Raw genomic sequence first — 18,128 nt, 5'->3', positions numbered from 1 at the left:
CCTCCTCCAATTTTCCCCAACCTCAAGAAGTCCTGCAATCTGTGTGCCTCCAACACAGATGAATGAGGTAAACGCTTAGGGCATATCGATTGATATTACAACGGCTCTGCTTTCTCCAACAGCCCATGCCCATGGCAAGTTACCAGGTGTACCCAACTCTCACCCTTCAGCTCAATCAGCTCCCAGCCACCTTCACAGATAGATGGTCTAAGCGTCGGTGGTTTGCCTTGGCAGCAACTCCATTCTTCCCCACACAGTGACAGTGGATCACAAGCCCACGAGTGACTTGGAACGCCCAAAGTCTCTCAGAGCGGCTTCACTTCACCCATAGCATGGGCTGTCTATCTCAACCACACCAGCTGTACAATCATGTATGTCCAGATCCCCAAGGCACACACCTCTATCGTCGTTGGGGAACATCCTGTAGATGTCTGTTGACTCTCTCGGTGACAGCCGCGTTACCCTTGGGGCCGCACCACCCGATATGAAAAGCCCCCGAAGCGAACGAGAACCATGACGATGGCGGATATCTTGGTCCACTTGATCCAGATTGCATCCCCAACTCTACCCCGAATCCACACATGAGCCAGATGGCCGTCAATATAAACGACCATGATTGAGCTGCGGCTCTTTTTCCAAGAGCCCTACCGTGCCGTGGGACGACTGGCTTCCCTCAAGAAAAGCAAAAAGGTCAGGTGTACAGCAGACGGAGGCACGGAAGCGAGGAGGGTTCCACGATGCTACTGCAGGATTCAGCAACGTCCAACTGCTGATTCGTCGTCTCTTTGCATGCGAACCAGCTGCAGTTGCATCGCCGGTTGCATGAGTAGCCCAATCCACCACATTTTCGACTTGCCGTCTCTCCAAATTCCCGCAGCAGCAGTCCTGTAGTCATCGTGCTCTTGTGGGCTAAGGAATGGCCGGCAGCTTGGTGATTCTACCAGGCCTGTTTTGTATCAACGCTAAGTGGGCATTGATAGGTATGGACCTCGTTCCTGAACCAGCAGATAATTACCTTCCCAAAAATGACCCCGTGATCTGCTAGTCGAGACCCTGTCCCGAAGAAGCTACAATCTCCAGCCGCTGCACGTAATTTGCGTGGGTGACGGCCAACTGTGATGCATAAGATCCCACTGGGCACATCAAGAGTGGGTGGGATGGCCCGATATTGGTTGCGCACACATAATGTACAACATATGGGGGGTCCTTCGTCAGAGGCCCATGGTAGGTAAACTAATTCTCCCAGCGAGAGGGATTGGTATGCCGCCTCAATACTGTCACTCGGCTAAACATGTCCCAGATGTCGCCACAACCTATATATCAGAAGTGCAGTCTACCATATGTCCGCCGCCCCATTCCCTCGTTCTTCAGGAGATACTAGGGCATCTCGAACTGATTGGTTGTCTCTGAAAAGGCCAGACTCGGGAGGTGAAGCACGGAGCAGGTACCCGTTCTCGGGCTGTCCCGGACGGTGCTCCCACCCAGAAAACCGGTGCGCTGTCGGCGTTGGCAGTGGGTCGGCCCCATCCTGTATAAATCCGGCCTTCCGTACTTGCCCTCCTCTCCGTAGGCAGGTCCCTTAAGCACAAGGGCATTAGGTAAGGTTAGTCTCGGCTTCAGACTCTCGGTGCAGCGGGCGTTTCGGCAGCCAACCGGCTTCATCTCCCACACATCACCGCATGTCTTCCCTTGTATTCCATCCGCTTAGTTGTAGGGCAGACCTCTGGGTCTCCTACTACACCATGACCCCTGACTGCTGCCATGATGACGTCGCGATTGCACCCCAAACCACAGCCAGTGGTGGCGAGGTCCTCCTTGTGCCCCTACCAAAAGGGTTTCACCCCCCCTTTTTTCCCAGAATCGTGGCTGGAATCTTACTTTTCGGTAGCTGGAAAGTGTGGGAGGCCAGCAAGAAGGTAGCAAGCAATTCGTAAGTGGCGATAGTCCACCGCTGAAGAATTCTTCCTCTAGGAAAGGAAAGGATCGTAGCGTTGGCTGGGCGAGAGTTTCTGCGTTGTTAATTCCGACGCTTGCCGAATCTCTTTGCGAGGGAGACGCCGCCGAGTTCGGAAAGGTCTTATACTCGACGAAAATCGCTGACTGGGTGCAGCGGTTTGTTCAGGAGGTCTTTAGATGACCCGGAATTTCTTGTTCAGAGCCATCGAGAACGATTCAGTTAAGAGGCTTGTCAACGCGGCACTCTCCAATGTCCATATTTGGTCTTGGCTAGATGCTTAGGTACCCAGTCTATCTAAGCAATGTTCCTCGAGACATTCTATAGTTACTTGCATCAGGGTTGGCTACCTTGACTGACTCGGCCGGCCATCAACTCTACTTTCTGCTGCCTGTCGATCATGGATGCTCACCAAAGCCATAGTTCTCCTGCCGTCAATACTGTCGACCCCGTAGCTGAACAGGATGCAGATCCTCTTTAGCTGCGGCCGCCATATGCTCATCAATCAACTGGAGGCCAGTCGCTTGCAAGACAAGCAAGCCAAGGCAGTCAAAAAAAAGGTTTTCTTTTGAATGGCTCAGGCGAGTGGCCTTAGCCAAAACGGCTTGCTGGTTGCCCCCAACGGCGACCCGCCACCGTGGTTCCGGGTTCTTTTTCAACTTGAATTACTTTGAACCCTCGAATTTGCCCACTCATGGTTCTTCTGTTTTGGGGCGACTGGAATTTAGAGCTGGGATGGAGCCATTGTCAGGAATCTCATCCAGGCCTCGATCACATGAACTGGCGTCTGGTGATGGCGCAGCATATTCTCGCTGCGTTGGACAATCCAATCAAGATAGCGAAATAATTCGATTGGGAAAGGTTGAAGAGTTGAGGCTTGCGCTCCGCCTGCGATCTGATAGAGCGGAAGGATCAGGAATGCGAGGCTAACTAAATATAAGTCCGAAGGAGTGTGATGATTTGGTGAGTTGGGGGCCAGCATCAATGTCAGCTCAGGGGCTGGGTTGCTGATCGGGACTAGTGTCTTGATATCCATGTATGAGTGAGGCATCTCAGAATCAAGACCTGGCTTTTTAACAAAGCTTGTCCTACCTTTTTCTACCGCTCGCTTCTTCCCAGCTCCAGACCTGCCTCCCAGGCGAATCAACAGTAAACATGAACGATGTAAGTCTCGGCCCTTTCTCCCCTTTCGCCGTGAAATCCCAGCTCCGAATTAACATAACTACAAGTTCGAATCAAATCTCCCAATTCCAAACCGAGAAAAGAACCACGGGAATGCCCTCCCAGAGGTTTATAGCTGCCATCACCAAAGCTCCATGGGTGCGGGTCAGCACCCATGGCGGGCGAAACCAGATCAAAAACATTACCTCGAAGATGACGAAGGCGTTGTTTACCGCCACGACGGCAGCTTACCACCGCGGCCACACTCGACAGTTCAGAAGAAGAGACAAGTCCTCGGTCTTGACCTCCCTATCGCCATCTTGACATTCTCCCTCGCCTTCGTTACAGCCTGCTTGGTTGTAGTAGCCGGGCTGCTGGGGCACAAAGTAATTCAGTTAGAAAGAACGCTTCCATCAGTTATTAATACCCAAGTCAACACGAGCACCTCCCACCCACAAGAACAACAGCAACCACTTCTGCCCATCTCCGCAAGTCTAACCGAAACGATTCAAGTTAGCGTCCCTGGCTGGTCCTACTTTGGTTGCTATTACGACAACTCTGATCGCGTCCTCTCGGACTATGTCCAGTACGACAAAGAAAACCTGACGAACCAGATCTGTGCAGATAAGTGCACAGATAGGATCTATCAATACTTTGGTACTACGAATGGAAGGCGGTGCTTCTGTGGGTCAACGGCCGACAAACTCAAGAGGGCGCCGGATTGGGGCTGCAACGCTCAATGTCCTGGTCAAAAAAATGTGTTTGAGGCTTGTGGGGGGCCGAGTTTCCATATTAGTGTTTGGAAGAAGACCTGACACACTAGAGGGGGTTGTGGGTTGGTATATAAAAGAAAAGGGGATTTGAGACCATCAAAACATTTATCTGTTGATATTCCGTTGTTGCAGAATGACTCATGCTTCGTATTCATGAGGACCTATGACATACATACGTGCGTTTTTCAAACAGTACGAAGAAGAGCCTGCTGTTGATATTTCAAAAGGCTTGAGGGCTATCCCAAGCACGGAACACACAAGTTGATACCCAAACATACATCAAGCTTCGAGCATAGTCATTCCAGCCAGTGTGAGTCTAGGCTCTCCAAGAACGCCAAGTCCATGTTGATGAAGCTCTTCCACAGGTCAACTTCGCGCAGCCACGGTTTGGTCTGCATGGCAAAAGTGACAGCAGTGCACCATTTGAGCAAGACCTTCTCATCGCCTCCCATGACCAAAATCAGATCGTCCCGGCGCAAGGTCTTGTCATCCAGTTCAGAATGGCCATGACTGAATTTGTCTTTGGCGCTGTACTTCGTTTCGGCCCATAAACGGCCTCTGGATTTGTCCACCAGCGTCTTGGAAACCGGGTCCGAGACCCATCATTTGCTCACGAAGGAACCCGAGCCGCAACACCGTTGTGTTGTGTACACTCCATTCGCTCATGGGCATGTCCTTTGGAATAAACTTACATTCCCAAGCTCGCCTCACAGGATCTAAAAATGAAACGGCCTGTCGCATGGACAGCAACATCATGAGAGGGTAGAAATGGGGAGCTGACCAGAGGCGAGGTAGGGCAAACCGTGGTGTCATCGTCTTGCAGATCGCTGCAAACCTTTTTGCGGCCGGCAGCAGCTCTGGCCAGTCTCGGTAGTCGATGAACGATGGGGGCATGCCTTGGACAAACTCGTCCGTGTTGCTGTACGTGATGAAGAGATCGAGCTTATCTGGCCGGTGCTGCTCCGTGTTTGCTGTCGCGAATCCAGGGACCACATCTGGGCGAGGCTCGACGCACGCGGGTCCAATCATGCCGGCTCGGTAAACTGTACATTGAGCCATGTGAGCAAGACGACCGCAGGCCGGGCTAAAGAAACAAGGTGGAAAACTTACGCTTTGCGATGATGGGCCTGATGGCCATGTTCCAATCAAATGGGAATTTGTCAATGTACAGGTCATCTCCTGTATAGACTTTATTTTCCCACCCAGCCCAGAACTTCCTTGGCCGATAAGCACAACTGGTTCTTGTACACGCGTCTGGTCTCACTTGACGACGAGCTTCTGGATCGAGGATCTTGCTGTTCCTGAAAGCATGTCCCTCCCTGGATCCAAGGTGTTCTTGTAAAATGGACGTTACCTCTACGTTTGGGAAAAACAAGCCCATGGTCATGAATGCGTGTACGATGTCCTGTAGAATGTAGCGGTGAGGCCAAAGGTTGGCGGGATCTCGTACGTAGACATCGTAGTATATCTTCAAATTGAGACAGTTGAGGATCTCTATGCAGAACATGTCCATTCTTCATGGCGACGAGGATGAGGTGATTGGTATTTCTGCAGACCAGTTATGAGCTTCATCGACTCTTTGTATCGATCTTGTACCCTGGGTTCGAGGTCACCGATATGGAACGTATCCTTGAAGACTAAGGTAGGGAGAGCCAGATTTAGCAAATGTAATGGTGCCGTGAAGAGCTGTAGACGATGGCGTGCATACTGTAGGATCTATCTCGCTCCATGGTCTCCTGTGCACAGGCCGTTTCCTCGAGTTCTGCCATGCTGAATTTGAGTTTGATTGAAGAAAAATCCAGGGACGTAAGCAGCTTGGGGCGGGGAGATGTGAGAGGTGTCTCGGTGATGATATCGTGCTGTTGCTGCCAGATGGGCGGGGCCTCAAGGGGAACTCTTCGGACCCAGGAGCATACGGCGTGTTGCCTTTCTTCTCCACCAACTTCTTCCGGCTGATGCCGAGAATCTCTTCCAAAGCATCAGGCATTTCGCCCGTCAGCTGATTGGCTTTGTGGTTCAGCATGCTCAAGGGCATATGAGTGGACTCCAGTTGCTGGACCGGGTTTGATATTTCAACAAACGGTATGTTCTGCACACCTTCCAGCTGTTCTTCCTCAAAGAGGATTGCATCTTCCGCAGCGTCAGTATCGTTGTAGTACTCGTACGGGGAGCACCCAGGTAGAACGTCCTGGCATGTCCTGATCATCTTTCCCAGGTTGGTCCGAACATAGAACTGCGCATCAGGTCCGGCAAGCTCATCGTACAAACTCTTGACATTTTCTCCAGGCTGAATCTGACGAACGCGCATGGTGTCTGGCTCGCGAGTAAGGGTCTCCATGACGGGCTTCATGTGTTTGTACTTGTCACGGTTACCCCTGATACGATGGGCCTTGCTCAAGCACTGTGCAGACGGTTAGCATCGGGGGAGTCGGCTGTGTCGAGGGGCCTGGGAACTCACCTCCTTGATGTACTTATACATCTTGCCAAGGCTGTTTCCTGGGGCGAAGTCCCAGATATAAATCTCGTAGTACTCGGAAAAGCTGAACTTCCACTGGCACTGCATCCCAGTAAGCTCAAAGGACATGGCATCTACCTCAAGCTCGAGGTCCCATCCATCGTTCCCATGACGGCCATAGCCCTCGCCAGGCCTAACGCCCACTCCCGACCTCGATTGGACGATCCAGCGGTTGTACTCTTCAGGCGCGACGCCAATGCGACCGGTCTTGCCATCTCAAACAAGAATGAAATGTTCGCCAGGACGCATGAGGGCGTACTGAATGAATCGCCGACTGACAGGATCGTTGCGTTTCATGTGAGCACATATGAAGTTGCGCGCCTCCATAACAAGACTTTGCTTTCGAAGTACTTTCCGACGGGTGGTACCAAGCTGGTTGTATGTCGTCTCCTGCTGTGCTGTCAGGTCTATGAAGAATGGCACGAATCCCTACGATGTGAGTTTAGGTGGTTAGCAGGCATTGTTTGGGGCGCAAGAGGCGGCAGGTAGCTGCGGGGATACGAACAAGTTGCGTTAGCTCTTCGATGAGGAAGTTTCCGCTCCATCCGGTTCATTTGCTGGCAGGGAAACACTGCCACAAGGCCAGACAGTTGAGTTCAAAGAACTCATCTCAGTTGCGGCAAAGTGAAATGACCTTTGGAAATTCGCAGTCCTTGGCCATGATGGAGAAGTGTAACCAGCCATTTCGAGCCATGCTGTGCTGCCTGGCGTGGTTCCAAATGTTTCAGCCCCAAATCTGTACCTTCATTCTCTTGTCTTTGGGTTTTTCGTCCTCGGCAATGTCTTCAAAGAGTTTGTCCGAGCCCCGAAGGACTCTGCGGGACATGCTGCTGAGGGCTTCGCGATACAGGTCTTCGAGAGCCCCGTGGCGATAATGATGGCGAATATATTCTGCGACTGAGCCGTACTTGTCGTCCTCACCATCCTCGTCATCTTCGTCTTTGTCTGGCTCATCCCCCCGCACAAAATCGGCACAGACATCTCGAAGGGCTTGCAGATTAGGCTGTTCCACCTGGATGCAGAGATCTAAGAAATCAGAGTCGGAGATGGAAGGATCGGCGAGGAATTCCTCCAAACTATTGGCTTTGAGTGCAGCTGGGAGAAGCGCAGAGCGTGACATGACCTGGCGACAAAACAGAAGCTCCTTAATCTCGGTGATGTCAGCAATGAGTTTGACAATATCCTCGTCTTTGACAGGGGCTGTTCTTTTGGCCAGCTTGGCCGGGTTTTGCGCGGTGCCCATGAGCATTGGTCCATTGATATGGCTGTAGTCTTTTTCAACGCCCTCCTTGAGCCGCTTTCTCACGTCCTCTTTGCTCTCTATCTTGCTCTTGTATGGCTGTGGCTGGGATTTTCCTGTCGCGACCGAACTGCCAGCTTCCTGGTTCTGTGCTGCTGCTGCCGTCTTTGACGACTTTTTCTTTGCCCGCTTCCTAGCCTTCTTCTTTTCGGCTGCTGTCATCTGATCGTCCTTCTCAATCGCGGCTTCCGCACCGCCGTCCACACCGGGAGCTCCCGCAGGAGTGGGATAAACGCATACTTCCTCCTCTTTATTCTCCACGATAGGGGGCTCAAGCCACAGGAAATGGCGTATGAGATCCAAGTACTGTCCTCGGGTGTTCTCCACTACATCCTCGATAGGATCCCACGAAGAGTCTTCACTATCCTCGGATGCAGAGGCAGCCATGCGTTCGGTCAAAATCTCTTCCAAATACGCAGCCTGGCTCCGTTCTTCTTCCTTGGCCCTGGCAGCAGCAAGCGGACCTCCAACTCGCGCTTGTGGCGTTGAAACAGGGCGTGCTCCTGTTTGAACCTCTTCTTCTGCTCCTTCCCCCGGCTCTTGTCTTGGTCATCCTGAGCATCCCGAACCCAATTGTACCACTTTTCCTTTTCGTACAAAAGCTCAGCGGTGCGCTTTTCGAGGTTCTCCAGTGTCTTTTGGATCGAGTAGCGAGTGTTGACGAGCTTGTCTAGAAAAGCCTTGTGGCCGTAGTCCATGTCCTGGAGTAAAAATGTTTGTGGTGCAGTTCTCGGGCCCTGATGGCTTTCCCTATCAGGACGAACTGGTTAAGCAGGTACTCATAGACCTGGGTCAGTTCTTCCAGAGACTGGATGCCTTCAAACGACATGGTGTTGAGAGAGGCCTTGGTATCCCTTAAAAATGAGGATTTCTTTTCCGCAATCGTCATGAACTCATTGGTATGTCTCTTGGTAACCCATATATAAGCCATAGCATTGCTTTGCGTGGAGTTTGCAAAAGAGGTTGCCGTTGGAAATCTCAATGGCTGGCACCGTGCATGGCTTGTCGTCCGAGGTTCGGATTGCTTTACACAGCGGCTCTTCCACTTGCTCAACAGCCATGATGATGAGACAAAATGGTGAAATATATGGTGTTGTGTTGGGCAAGGTAAAAGAGAGGTTCGGTCAATAGCTGTTTCGCCTTCAAGCAACGCTCTTCTGTTCACCACGTTTTAGGGGGCTGTCCCAACGGCAATTCGATGTGGGGTCCCGCCACTGCGCGCACAGATCCACTGAGTGCGAAAAGGACTCAGGGGTACAGGGGTTCGTTGCACTGTGTCCCTTTTGGTGATGTCCAATACCTAACGTGTAAATCTTCCCTGTTTCCAGACCAGACCCAGCCACGCATTGACAACAGGCAGAACAGGCAGCAAACAGCAATACTGATGATATCTTCTCTCTCAGCGTGCTTCTTCTGAGAACAACTCGGACACCATCTCCAAGAACGGAAGAGCAACAGACAAGCAAGAATGGTGGCTCCATGCCGACATCTTGCTGGACGTGGACCTGGTCGCGATGCCCTTCTAGGTCGATCTGAAGCTGGTCGACTCATTATTGTCAGGCCCAAACCCCCGCTACATCTGTTCAGAATGGAGTGCTCAGCATAGGGCTTATCAGTCTACCAGACGAGCTTCTGGTGGTGATCCTCGAGTTGGCAACTCACGAACTGCGCCACTATGGTCGGTGTGGTGGTGGCCATCCAAACCATGCTGATAAATATCGAGATGCCGTGGCCCTGTTGGCAGTGTGTCGCCGTTTTAGGCGTATCATAACGCCGTTCTTTTATCGAACCCTCAGCATCAGCTTTGGGCGAAACAGCGTCTGGTCTCAAGACTACATCAGAAAGCCCAGGGCAATCAAGCACTTAGTTTCCAGCCTTCGCAACAATCCAACACTGGGCCAATACTGCCGAAAACTGCAGTTGGTAGTTCAGGAAAATGATGGCGTCTTTTCGACCAGGTTCAATCTCAACAACGCCATGGCTCTGGTAAACTCATGCCCGAACACGACGCAACTCCATTTCACTGTGTTGAATCGGCATCCAGATGAGTTTGGGCTATCCTCCGCACAGTTACGATGGCGATGCCAGCCCTCGAGTCGTTGTATATTAGCATGGAGATGCGCTCCGCCTTGTGCCGGTCTGCCAGATGATCAACGGCATGCCCAGTCTCAAAGTCCTCGAACTGTACAGTGTTGCGCCGACATACCCACAGTTCCCCTTAAGCGTATTTAAGGCAAGACCTCGTCTTCGTATTCTTTTTGTCCTGTAGAGATACAAATCAGGCTGACCAGACCCACATACAGAGCCACCGGAGCTCCTCGGCCATTACTTCCATTACTCTCAGCTGCTTTGAAGACAGCCCTGACAACCTACAGCGTTTTCTACTTGTTTTCAGGGAGCTCGAGCACTTATCATTCCCGCACTGGTTTCCACAACACTGGGCTTCGCAGGCATCGAGCCTTTGACTTGACTGTTATGCACGTCCTGCTCTCCCATCACAAAGAAACGCTTCGCTCAATCGAGATATCCTACTTAACAGGCGCGTTTGGTAGCTTTGACGTGACTGACTTTCCCCCTGCTGGAGGACCTCTTTCTCTCACGCTGGAACACTATGGTGCATTGGGTGGGCGCAGACCCGTGGAGTAGGGACAACGTGGTGGGCTCTGTTACCTACTTGAAGCTGCTAGCCCCGCGTTTGCGAAAGTTCTGTTGGCAATGAGCTGGGGTTGACCAGCGATGCTCAGAAGGCATCTCCAAATTTGACCAAGCCGATGAGGATTGGTTGCGAGGGCTTGCTCTTGCCGCGATTGCTCGTAAGATACCACTGCAAAGCATAAAAATCGACTTCAATCCCGACGTGGGATTCTTCAGCCCTGGATCCAACAACCCTAAGCCTGAAGTCTATCCATACGACAGGATAGATCGCGTCGCCGCTGAGGTTCGCCCGGCAGGCATCACCATCGAGTATCCCACGCCCTCTATTCCAAGCTCCAAGCAACGGTTTGAATCAGTGCCACCGCCGAGGCAAATCTCGTCACCCAGTATTTCTTCCGCAGGCGGAATATGTCAAGCTTCGACAACGAGGATGGCTTGAATATGGCTACTCATATTTCATAGTTCATTATACCACCATCGCTTCCCCGGGAATATATTGCAGTTATACCTTGAAATATAGAAGCCTCTCACACCAGTTATAAGTTATAGCCCAGGCCAATCCCAAACAGTTCGCTCCGCGTTTCTCCTGGTGACCTCCACTTCATCCCCAACCCTCAGCTCGAAACTCGCACCCTGGCTGTCTTGCATTACAGCAGGGAAAGCATATCGGCCAAAAACAGGCGACCACTTGGACCCAGTATCCACTCGTCTGTCTTTCATCAACTTCTTCAAAACACTCCCCAGCTCTCCCACAGCGGGCTTGCCAGTTTCATAATCAACATTTATGCTCACGCATCGCACGCAGTTCCCGGTGAGGAGTAGCTTGTGCTTGTTGTTGAAGGTCAATTCAGCCCACAAGTCCTCCGCCCAGGCTTCTTCACCCTGCCCATCGACCACGATGTTGGGACGAAACTTATACATGGGCATGGGTTCATCAGCAGGCAGCCGAGCGCTGACATCATGTAGGGACGACTCGGATGTCACAAGTAAAGGTGCGACATCAGTGAAGGTAATCCATGGCTTCCCCTCCTGATCCCTTTCGGTGACATAGGACGTTAGGGATGATAGCCAACCGCCCTTGCCATTCTGAGTGGTTTGTTGATGCTGCTTAGGAGGGAGGGTATCACCCAGTACAGCCCTCTTCCCATCACCAATGTAGACCAGTCTAATAGGAAAGCCAAACCGGGCAGAGAACCAGTCTTCATAGGGTGATCCCATCGAGTAGGCCGATGATGGTGCGCTGCCATGAAGATTGACGTTTATTTTAGCGAGGGTGGCAGTGTTGAGGGTAAGTGGGATCACGAGAGGCTGCTCATCTTGGTCTTGATTTTCTGGGTCGTGATATCGAACCGAAATGTTACCACCCGAGAGCTCTTGTTCAAAAAGAGCGCATTGTGGATGGGAATCGACCTGCATTTTCTTGAGCTCCCCATCAGGTTCAGAAACCTGGAAGAGCATGAAAGTCCGGTCGTGAGCAATGCCTTGGGGCCCGATTCGGGCTGATTTGAGTTTGATGCCGCGAAGGGCCTTTATGGGATAGACATAAAGCTGTGTACAAGTCGTTAGAGAAAGGATCTGATCATTTAAGATGGTGATTCCTACTGTTGTAATTTTCATGGTCACTGTGTGATAGATGAACTGAATGACAATAGACAAGGTTAGATAGATAGGTTGGTGAAACCCCCTGCGAAAATGGCGGTGGTAGGATGCAAAGCTCGACGTTTGAAGTCGATGTAGATAAAAGAGGTAATCAAACAAGACGTAATTGGCTGCTAGGGCTTGGCTACGTGTGTAGTAATTATAGGTATGGGTTTTCGTGGAGCAGGATGTAGTGGAGCAATGCGGAGGCTACTGAATGACTAAGACGTGGCTGGATACTTGGCATTCAGTTCATTATTTTGCCTCCGCAATCCATGCTGTTGTTTTGTTGGGCTGATGGGAGGCAATATTAAGGGCATGGTTGACGGCATCAAGGCCCCGCGGTATTCCAGTGTGATAAACCTTCATACGAGTTTTATGTGCAGCCTAAAGTGAGGTTGAAGACTCTAGATACCCCGCTGAAACGTCATTCAGATCTCCTCATACCCCCCAAACTGGTATCAAGCTCTTTTCTAACTATATTCATAGCTCGGAAGAATAGACCCAAATGCTTTGCCGTTTCCACTAAACCTTATTTATTCTGGTTTCCTCTAATACACCATCACATAATTAGTGGCTACCCAATGGAAGACATCACCATCACCCTCACCACCAAACCAAGTGCGTCTCTCAGGGCATCTGTCTTCTCCGCCCATTCACCAAGTACCAGTCGCAACCTCTCAGACGTCCTGGTAGTCTTTCTTAATGGCCTGGTTCTGTCACGTAGGGCCTGGTCGCCGGCCATATCTCACCTTCTCTCCAGTTTCTCCGACAACAATCAGCACCCTCCAACGATATTAACCTATGATCGTTATGGCCAAGGAGACTCGGACCACGACCCAACCGATGGCCCCAATACCATCCCATACAGCCATGACGCTCATGACATCGTCTCCGATCTCCACCAGCTCCTAACACAATTCACCAGCTCGTCACCTCACCTCCCAAACCTGGAGTCAACCCGTCTGGTGTTTGTCTGTAACTCCATTGGCTGCCCCCTGGCACGCCTCTACGCCCACGCACATGCAGACCAAACACAGATATCGGCATACCTCTTCCTGGATTCGATGATAGCCAACACAGATTTCGTCTCCATCTTCCCAGATCCCGACGACGCTGGCTTCGACCCAGGCTCCTTGCCCAAAGGCGTCTCCCCGCAAGAATTGCGATACACACGTTCACAGTTTCGCAAATTCTTCCACCCGACGGTTCCCAACCCTGAACGTTTTGACCGAAGAAAACTGGCCGAGATGTTGCCCTTTTCCGACAGACCCTCACTCCCTCTTATAGCTGCGCCGGGAGATGAGAAGCCCAGCGAGAAGGCCCCGCTGTTGACCGTCGTCGGGCATGACTGGGATCAGTTCGCTGAGCAGTGTGAGAAAGTGAGTAAACAGTTCCTGAGCCGAGCAATCATCCGCTGTGGTTTAACTCTCCTACTGACAACACCGTGCCTCAATTCTGCTAGGGCACCATGGCTGTCCCGAAGCAAGTTATCAACACTTTTATGAACCCAACGTGGTCACGTTATAATGATGGCCTCCTTCGTCTTGTCCACACCCCGGGAAATTCCAATACAGTGAAGGTTGCCAGCGGATGCGGGCATTTTATACAAAAGGACGACCCGGAATCTGTGGCCAGGGAAATTAAACATCTGCTTGACAACCTCTAGGATGGTTCCAAATCAAAGCCATGTATGGAAATGCAGCACACATGTCGATATAAAGTATATTATAGTGTAGGATTAGCAACCCGTAGGCGACTAGGACTATTAGTTATGCGATACAGATAAATGATTAAAGAAGAGCAATGCCAACCCCCCAAGCTTCGGTCAATCACCAGGAACAGAGGGTAAGTTCCCTTTTGTGCAGACCATATTCCACCAACAGTATGTGATTCAGAAATTCCGAGCCCAGGACCAAACAACCGTTATAAGCATCATCATTACCGCCACCTGCCCGTCATATCTTGATCGTCGCTCATTGAGATATCCTGGCTCATAGCGTCATCAATCGTCATCCGCCCGCTAGTAGCGGTACCAGTTGCTTGCCGGGTCACCCAAACACTCGCCAACCGTGACAGCCCTCAATCCGTTCTCCCGAATAATTTCCAACATGGCGGGAGTGAGGATTTCGGCGGTAGTTTGATGTACATCATGGCTGAGCACCAGGTATGATGACTGGCCGCCAGAGTTTACCGCCCACGAGAAAGTATCTATCGCCGCCTGGATGGTGCCTGGCGAGTTGTGAAGGTAGTCCTTGGTGTCGACGTCGAAGTTGACCACGTGATACCCCAAGCTCTCAATATCGGGGAGGCAATCGCCTCCACAGTTGGCGTAAGGCGGTCTCATGTAAGTTGGGACCTTGCCAATCACATTTCGAAGGGATGTCTCGAGTTGCTGCATCTGGTATCTTCGCTGCTCCCAGCTGGCGTACGTCAGGTCTTGATGAGACCAAGTGTGAGATGCGATCTGATGACCAGAGGCAACCATGCGTTTCAGGATGCTGGGCCACGTCGTCGAGGGGTCATCGATTCCGTGAGACCAGTTCTCCCCGTTGACGAAGAACGTAGCCTTGGCACCGTACGCGTCCAAGAGGTCCAGGACATGGCCGGTGTAGCTGAAGGGACCGTCATCGAACGTGAGGGCCACGGTACCGGGAACAGTGCAGTGCTCAATGATCACGCCGTTAGGTACCCTGGACGCCAGTCTGCTGGTGTCGGCTGGTGCGGCTTGCCCACCTGAGTGGAGCAGCCCGACAGAGAGGGAGAGCAACGTGGACAGCCGCATCATCGTCAGGGTGGCCAATAAGGGGAAGGGGTATTTGACGGCGTCCGTAACGATGCTCGGATAAGGCTGACGAGGAGCAAAACGGCAGAATACCAAGCGTGGGTATAAGGCTGAATATAACAGTGTTGAGAGTGTCGAGTCTGAGTAATGTTAGCGTTGGTGAGGCAGGTCGAGGGACAACCAGACAGACGGGCCATGGCGTGGACAGAGCAGGACCGGCCAGCTTTAAACTCTTCCTCGAACCGCGATCGTCAGTGGAAGAGACTGCAAGCGCGACGGAGGCAGCAGGTTTCCTTGGCGGGCAGAAACGCCGCCGGCTGCAGTCCGATGCATGGTGTTGTTGTCTTTGCCATTGTTGCTTCCGTCGAGAAGAGGGCAGGTCCTGGGTACATGGACCTTCCATCGGGCCTGGACCTCCAGTTGGGGAAATGAGGGAAATGTCTCATGGCATGTTTTTCAACTGCATGCGGTTTTGACAAAGAAGTCACGCCGGGCTTGTTGACCGGCCAGCTCAACTACATACCGCTCAACGGCCGCACCCGAGCTAACGCTAACTAACGTGAGACATTCCGAAAAGAGTGGTGATGCTGTTCCAGTCTCCCTGTCCGGTGCGGTGACCGACGTGGCGCTTGCACCGCAGCCGCGAGGGACGTTTTCCAAACGCCCAAGCCGCATGCACCCATCACATCCCTCCAGCCACCCGATACCAGAGTGGACAGGAGGTTGCGCAGCACCAGTCGGGCGGGGAGAGAAGCAGGAAGTGATTTTCGGGACGAGGTACCTTCGGGTGACATGCGTGCGTCCATACCTACACGATTGGCCCTAGATATCCCACCACACCTTGAAGCTGCAAGAACCCCCTTCCCCCTCCTTCTCTCAAGTGCTCACCCCAAACTGGTCCCCAGCCCCACACACGAGCGCCTCCCTTGAGGTTCATTTGATGTCATAGCCGTTGAGCCACAGAAAACCCCCGGCTCCAACAAGGCTGAGAACAGCCCAGGGGAGTTCGAGTTCGATCACGGACCACACCCAGAGACACCCGAGAGAAGGCGCCTGCTTCATGACTGCCAGATACCCGAACATATTCGTAATATGAATCATGTAGCAGCCGGCGCATATGCTGCAAACGAAAAAGACGGACTGCCTCAGGACCGACTGATATCGCAAGGGTAGGCCAGGTACGAGCGTCGGTTTCGATGGGTGAGGGTGGAGGGTATAAACCAGTAATCCGAAGACTGGATGGTGAACTGCGTCAGCGCGGCCGATCCGGGTGGCAAGAGAAAGAAATGGCACACATACCAAGAAGAGCCTGGAAGAACCTCGTCCAGACCGTGGGCCATACCACACGGTCAGCCGAATACTGGTGCTGGACCAGCACATCGAGTGTAAAGTGCAGCATTGACAGACATAAAGCCCAGAGCATCGTCTCGAGAATGCGCTCGGCGGTCGGAGACAAGCCTTTCTCCTCATCCTCTTCGTCGTCCTCTTCGTCATCCTCGCTGCTGCTGCTCCCATCAACAGTCCCGGACTCTCCGGTTTTCTTCCTCAGCGCATTTTGTCGCTTCTCGGCCTCGGCAAAGAGATTCCTCTCCTGGGCAATCTCCAGCAGCGTCTTCTCCTTGGGGCCCGATCGGTCAGGTTGCCTGAGTCTGACCTTGGTGACGGGATCTTTCCGTTGTCTTGCCATTGTCGTCGAGGTCCAGGGAGAAGAAAGACGAGAAGCAAAGAACGCGCGAGCGTGTTTCGCGGCGCTAGTACATATTAATTAAATACAGCAATCACTTCCCAGAAGCTTGGCTGCAGCTCCACTGGAGCTCTTGTTGCTGCGCCGCCGTAGTGGGGGACCACGAGCGAATGGAGGGGCAGCTCCCTGTGCACGCATCAAACCCTTCTGGCCGGTAAAAACAGAGATGAGTCTTTTCATAGCCATAGCTCTCTATTCTCCAACTTTGAGTACGGCATACCTACACAAGGCTTCTGTGGTTCCTTTTTACGGGACAGGGCTTGGTAACGACGTGATGTGAGCTTCATTATCCGCAGGTCCACTGAACTTGATGAGGACCAGGGGAACCTTGCCAATCGCAAAAGTGGCGCCTGATGCATCTTCCACGAAAACATTGTTTCTCTCGGACCGGTTGTCCCTTGCAGTAACAGCCCAAGAAATTTCCGACCCGCCTCCTCTTTGAACCGCTTCGCTTTTCGGCCCCTGCTTGACTGTGCGCCCGATTTCGACAAGACGAACGATTGGGGACGATATCGCCGTCGAGCTGGGGCAAATCAAGATGGAGTTGCTCACCATCTTCGCCGTATTGGCTGTCGTGCTCCCGTCACTTTACATATACACCGCCTCTGTGGTCTCGACGCGGTTTCCAAAGTTGGAGAACAAGAGCATCTGTCTTCTGATTGCGCACCCGGACGATGAGGCCATGTTCTTTGCCCCCACAGTTCTCGCCCTTACGCGGCCTGAAATTGGCAATCATGTCAAGATTCTCTGCTTGAGTAGTGGTGCGTACTTCGCCAGAGCTCCCCGGTTCTCGCACAAGTACTGATATTCTTTTCTTGACACAGGTGATGCGGATGGCTTGGGGGAGACCCGAAAGAAAGAGCTGGCCAAATCTGGTGTGGTCCTCGGCTTGCGGTCCACCAGTGATGTTTTTGTGGTCGAGAAGCCCGAGTTCCGCGACAGCATGACCACGACCTGGGATGCGGGCAAGATCTCGGACCTCCTTGTTTCTGCCTTTGCGCCTCAATTGAACAAGTCAAAGGGTGCCTCATCGCCCCCCACAGCCTCCATAGATGTGCTCATTACCTTTGACGCCGGTGGTGTGTCAAGCCATCCCAACCATATCTCGCTGTATCATGGCGCCAAGGAGTTTGTCGGTGCCCTCGTGGCGGGCAAGGGGGGATGGGCATCCCCCGTCGATCTTTATACTTTGACAACCGTCCCAATAGCCCGCAAATACTCTGCTTTTGTCGACGTCCTCCCTACCCTACTGAGCTGGGCAATTGGTGCCGGCAAGAGGGATAAAAAGCACCCCGGTGGGCTCGTGTTTCTCAATGGTTTGGCTGGTCATGGTAGCTTCACAACGGCGTGGAAAGCCATGACTACGGCGCACAAGAGTCAGATGGTGTGGTTCCGTTACGGCTGGATCACTCTGAGCAGGTACATGTACATCAATGATCTCCGGCTGGAAAAGATCAAGAGAAAATAAGGTGATGGCTGCCAGTCCCTGGACTAGCCAAGGAAGCACATACAGCGTAGTTGAACTTGTAATAATATCATAATTTCTCTACTACGTGACCCAGATTTCTCAAGACTGCCACTCTCGGGCAGAATGTATGTCGAA

The 18,128-nt window shown here is 52.2% G+C and overlaps 8 protein-coding genes across 8 annotated transcripts; 3 read left to right on the top strand and 5 right to left on the bottom strand.

Annotated features, from left to right (window-relative positions):
- Positions 1 to 3,109: 3,109 nt before the first annotated feature.
- QC763_701470 (uncharacterized protein) lies at positions 3,110 to 3,930 on the top strand (the record flags this gene model as incomplete). The annotated part of the gene is made up of 2 exons (XM_062915164.1): positions 3,110 to 3,118; positions 3,184 to 3,930. The coding sequence occupies 2 exons, from the start codon at positions 3,110 to 3,112 to the stop codon at positions 3,928 to 3,930; spliced, it is 756 nt and encodes a 251-aa protein (XP_062762198.1).
- A 254-nt stretch (positions 3,931 to 4,184) lies between these two features.
- Positions 4,185 to 5,401, bottom strand: QC763_0111230 (uncharacterized protein; the record flags this gene model as incomplete). The annotated part of the gene is made up of 3 exons (XM_062906489.1): positions 4,185 to 4,421; positions 4,600 to 4,931; positions 4,999 to 5,401. 3 exons carry the CDS (start codon positions 5,399 to 5,401, stop codon positions 4,185 to 4,187), a joined length of 972 nt encoding a protein of 323 aa, XP_062762197.1.
- Positions 5,402 to 5,546: 145 nt separating this feature from the next.
- QC763_0111220 (uncharacterized protein) lies at positions 5,547 to 8,820 on the bottom strand (the record flags this gene model as incomplete). Its single annotated transcript, XM_062906488.1, has 4 exons — positions 6,909 to 8,820; positions 6,347 to 6,832; positions 5,805 to 6,289; positions 5,547 to 5,784 (listed from the first exon to the last, which is right to left on the bottom strand). The coding sequence occupies exons 2-4, from the start codon at positions 6,470 to 6,472 to the stop codon at positions 5,547 to 5,549; spliced, it is 849 nt and encodes a 282-aa protein (XP_062762196.1). The 5' UTR covers positions 6,473 to 6,832; positions 6,909 to 8,820.
- Positions 8,821 to 10,728: 1,908 nt separating this feature from the next.
- QC763_701480 (uncharacterized protein) lies at positions 10,729 to 12,377 on the bottom strand. Its single transcript, XM_062915165.1, has 2 exons — positions 11,961 to 12,377; positions 10,729 to 11,906 (listed from the first exon to the last, which is right to left on the bottom strand). The coding sequence occupies exons 1-2, from the start codon at positions 11,973 to 11,975 to the stop codon at positions 10,902 to 10,904; spliced, it is 1,020 nt and encodes a 339-aa protein (XP_062762195.1). The 5' UTR covers positions 11,976 to 12,377; the 3' UTR covers positions 10,729 to 10,901.
- On the top strand, positions 12,255 to 14,853 carry QC763_701490 (uncharacterized protein). The gene is made up of 2 exons (XM_062915166.1): positions 12,255 to 13,378; positions 13,462 to 14,853. The coding sequence occupies exons 1-2, from the start codon at positions 12,581 to 12,583 to the stop codon at positions 13,663 to 13,665; spliced, it is 1,002 nt and encodes a 333-aa protein (XP_062762193.1). The 5' UTR covers positions 12,255 to 12,580; the 3' UTR covers positions 13,666 to 14,853.
- Positions 14,020 to 14,784, bottom strand: QC763_701500 (uncharacterized protein; the record flags this gene model as incomplete). Its single annotated transcript, XM_062915167.1, has 1 exon — positions 14,020 to 14,784. One exon carries the CDS (start codon positions 14,782 to 14,784, stop codon positions 14,020 to 14,022), a length of 765 nt encoding a protein of 254 aa, XP_062762194.1.
- Positions 14,854 to 15,340: 487 nt separating the features above from the next.
- On the top strand, positions 15,341 to 18,121 carry GPI12 (N-acetylglucosaminyl-phosphatidylinositol de-N-acetylase). The gene is made up of 2 exons (XM_062915169.1): positions 15,341 to 17,286; positions 17,350 to 18,121. Exons 1-2 carry the CDS (start codon positions 17,064 to 17,066, stop codon positions 17,991 to 17,993), a joined length of 867 nt encoding a protein of 288 aa, XP_062762191.1. The 5' UTR covers positions 15,341 to 17,063; the 3' UTR covers positions 17,994 to 18,121.
- Positions 15,715 to 16,567, bottom strand: QC763_701510 (uncharacterized protein; the record flags this gene model as incomplete). The annotated part of the gene is made up of 2 exons (XM_062915168.1): positions 16,081 to 16,567; positions 15,715 to 16,016 (listed from the first exon to the last, which is right to left on the bottom strand). Exons 1-2 carry the CDS (start codon positions 16,466 to 16,468, stop codon positions 15,715 to 15,717), a joined length of 690 nt encoding a protein of 229 aa, XP_062762192.1. The 5' UTR covers positions 16,469 to 16,567.
- Positions 18,122 to 18,128: the final 7 nt, after the last annotated feature.

Source organism: Podospora pseudopauciseta (assembly GCF_035222475.1).
Source record: "Podospora pseudopauciseta strain CBS 411.78 chromosome 7 map unlocalized CBS411.78m_7, whole genome shotgun sequence".
Lineage (NCBI taxonomy): Eukaryota > Fungi > Ascomycota > Sordariomycetes > Sordariales > Podosporaceae > Podospora > Podospora pseudopauciseta.
The sequence above is the reverse complement of the archived record's forward strand: the minus strand, read 5'-3'. Positions and strand labels throughout refer to the sequence as shown.

Bases quoted from the DNA above. Each gene is read 5' to 3' on its own strand.
- GPI12 (XM_062915169.1), top strand. From the start codon at position 17,064: ATGGAGTTGCTCACCATCTTCGCCGTATTGGCTGTCGTGCTCCCGTCA. The intron at 17,287-17,349 runs GTGCGTACTTCG...TTCTTGACACAG, and splicing joins GATTCTCTGCTTGAGTAGTG to GTGATGCGGATGGCTTGGGG.
- QC763_701490 (XM_062915166.1), top strand. From the start codon at position 12,581: ATGGAAGACATCACCATCACCCTCACCACCAAACCAAGTGCGTCTCTC. The intron at 13,379-13,461 runs GTGAGTAAACAG...CAATTCTGCTAG, and splicing joins TCGCTGAGCAGTGTGAGAAA to GGCACCATGGCTGTCCCGAA.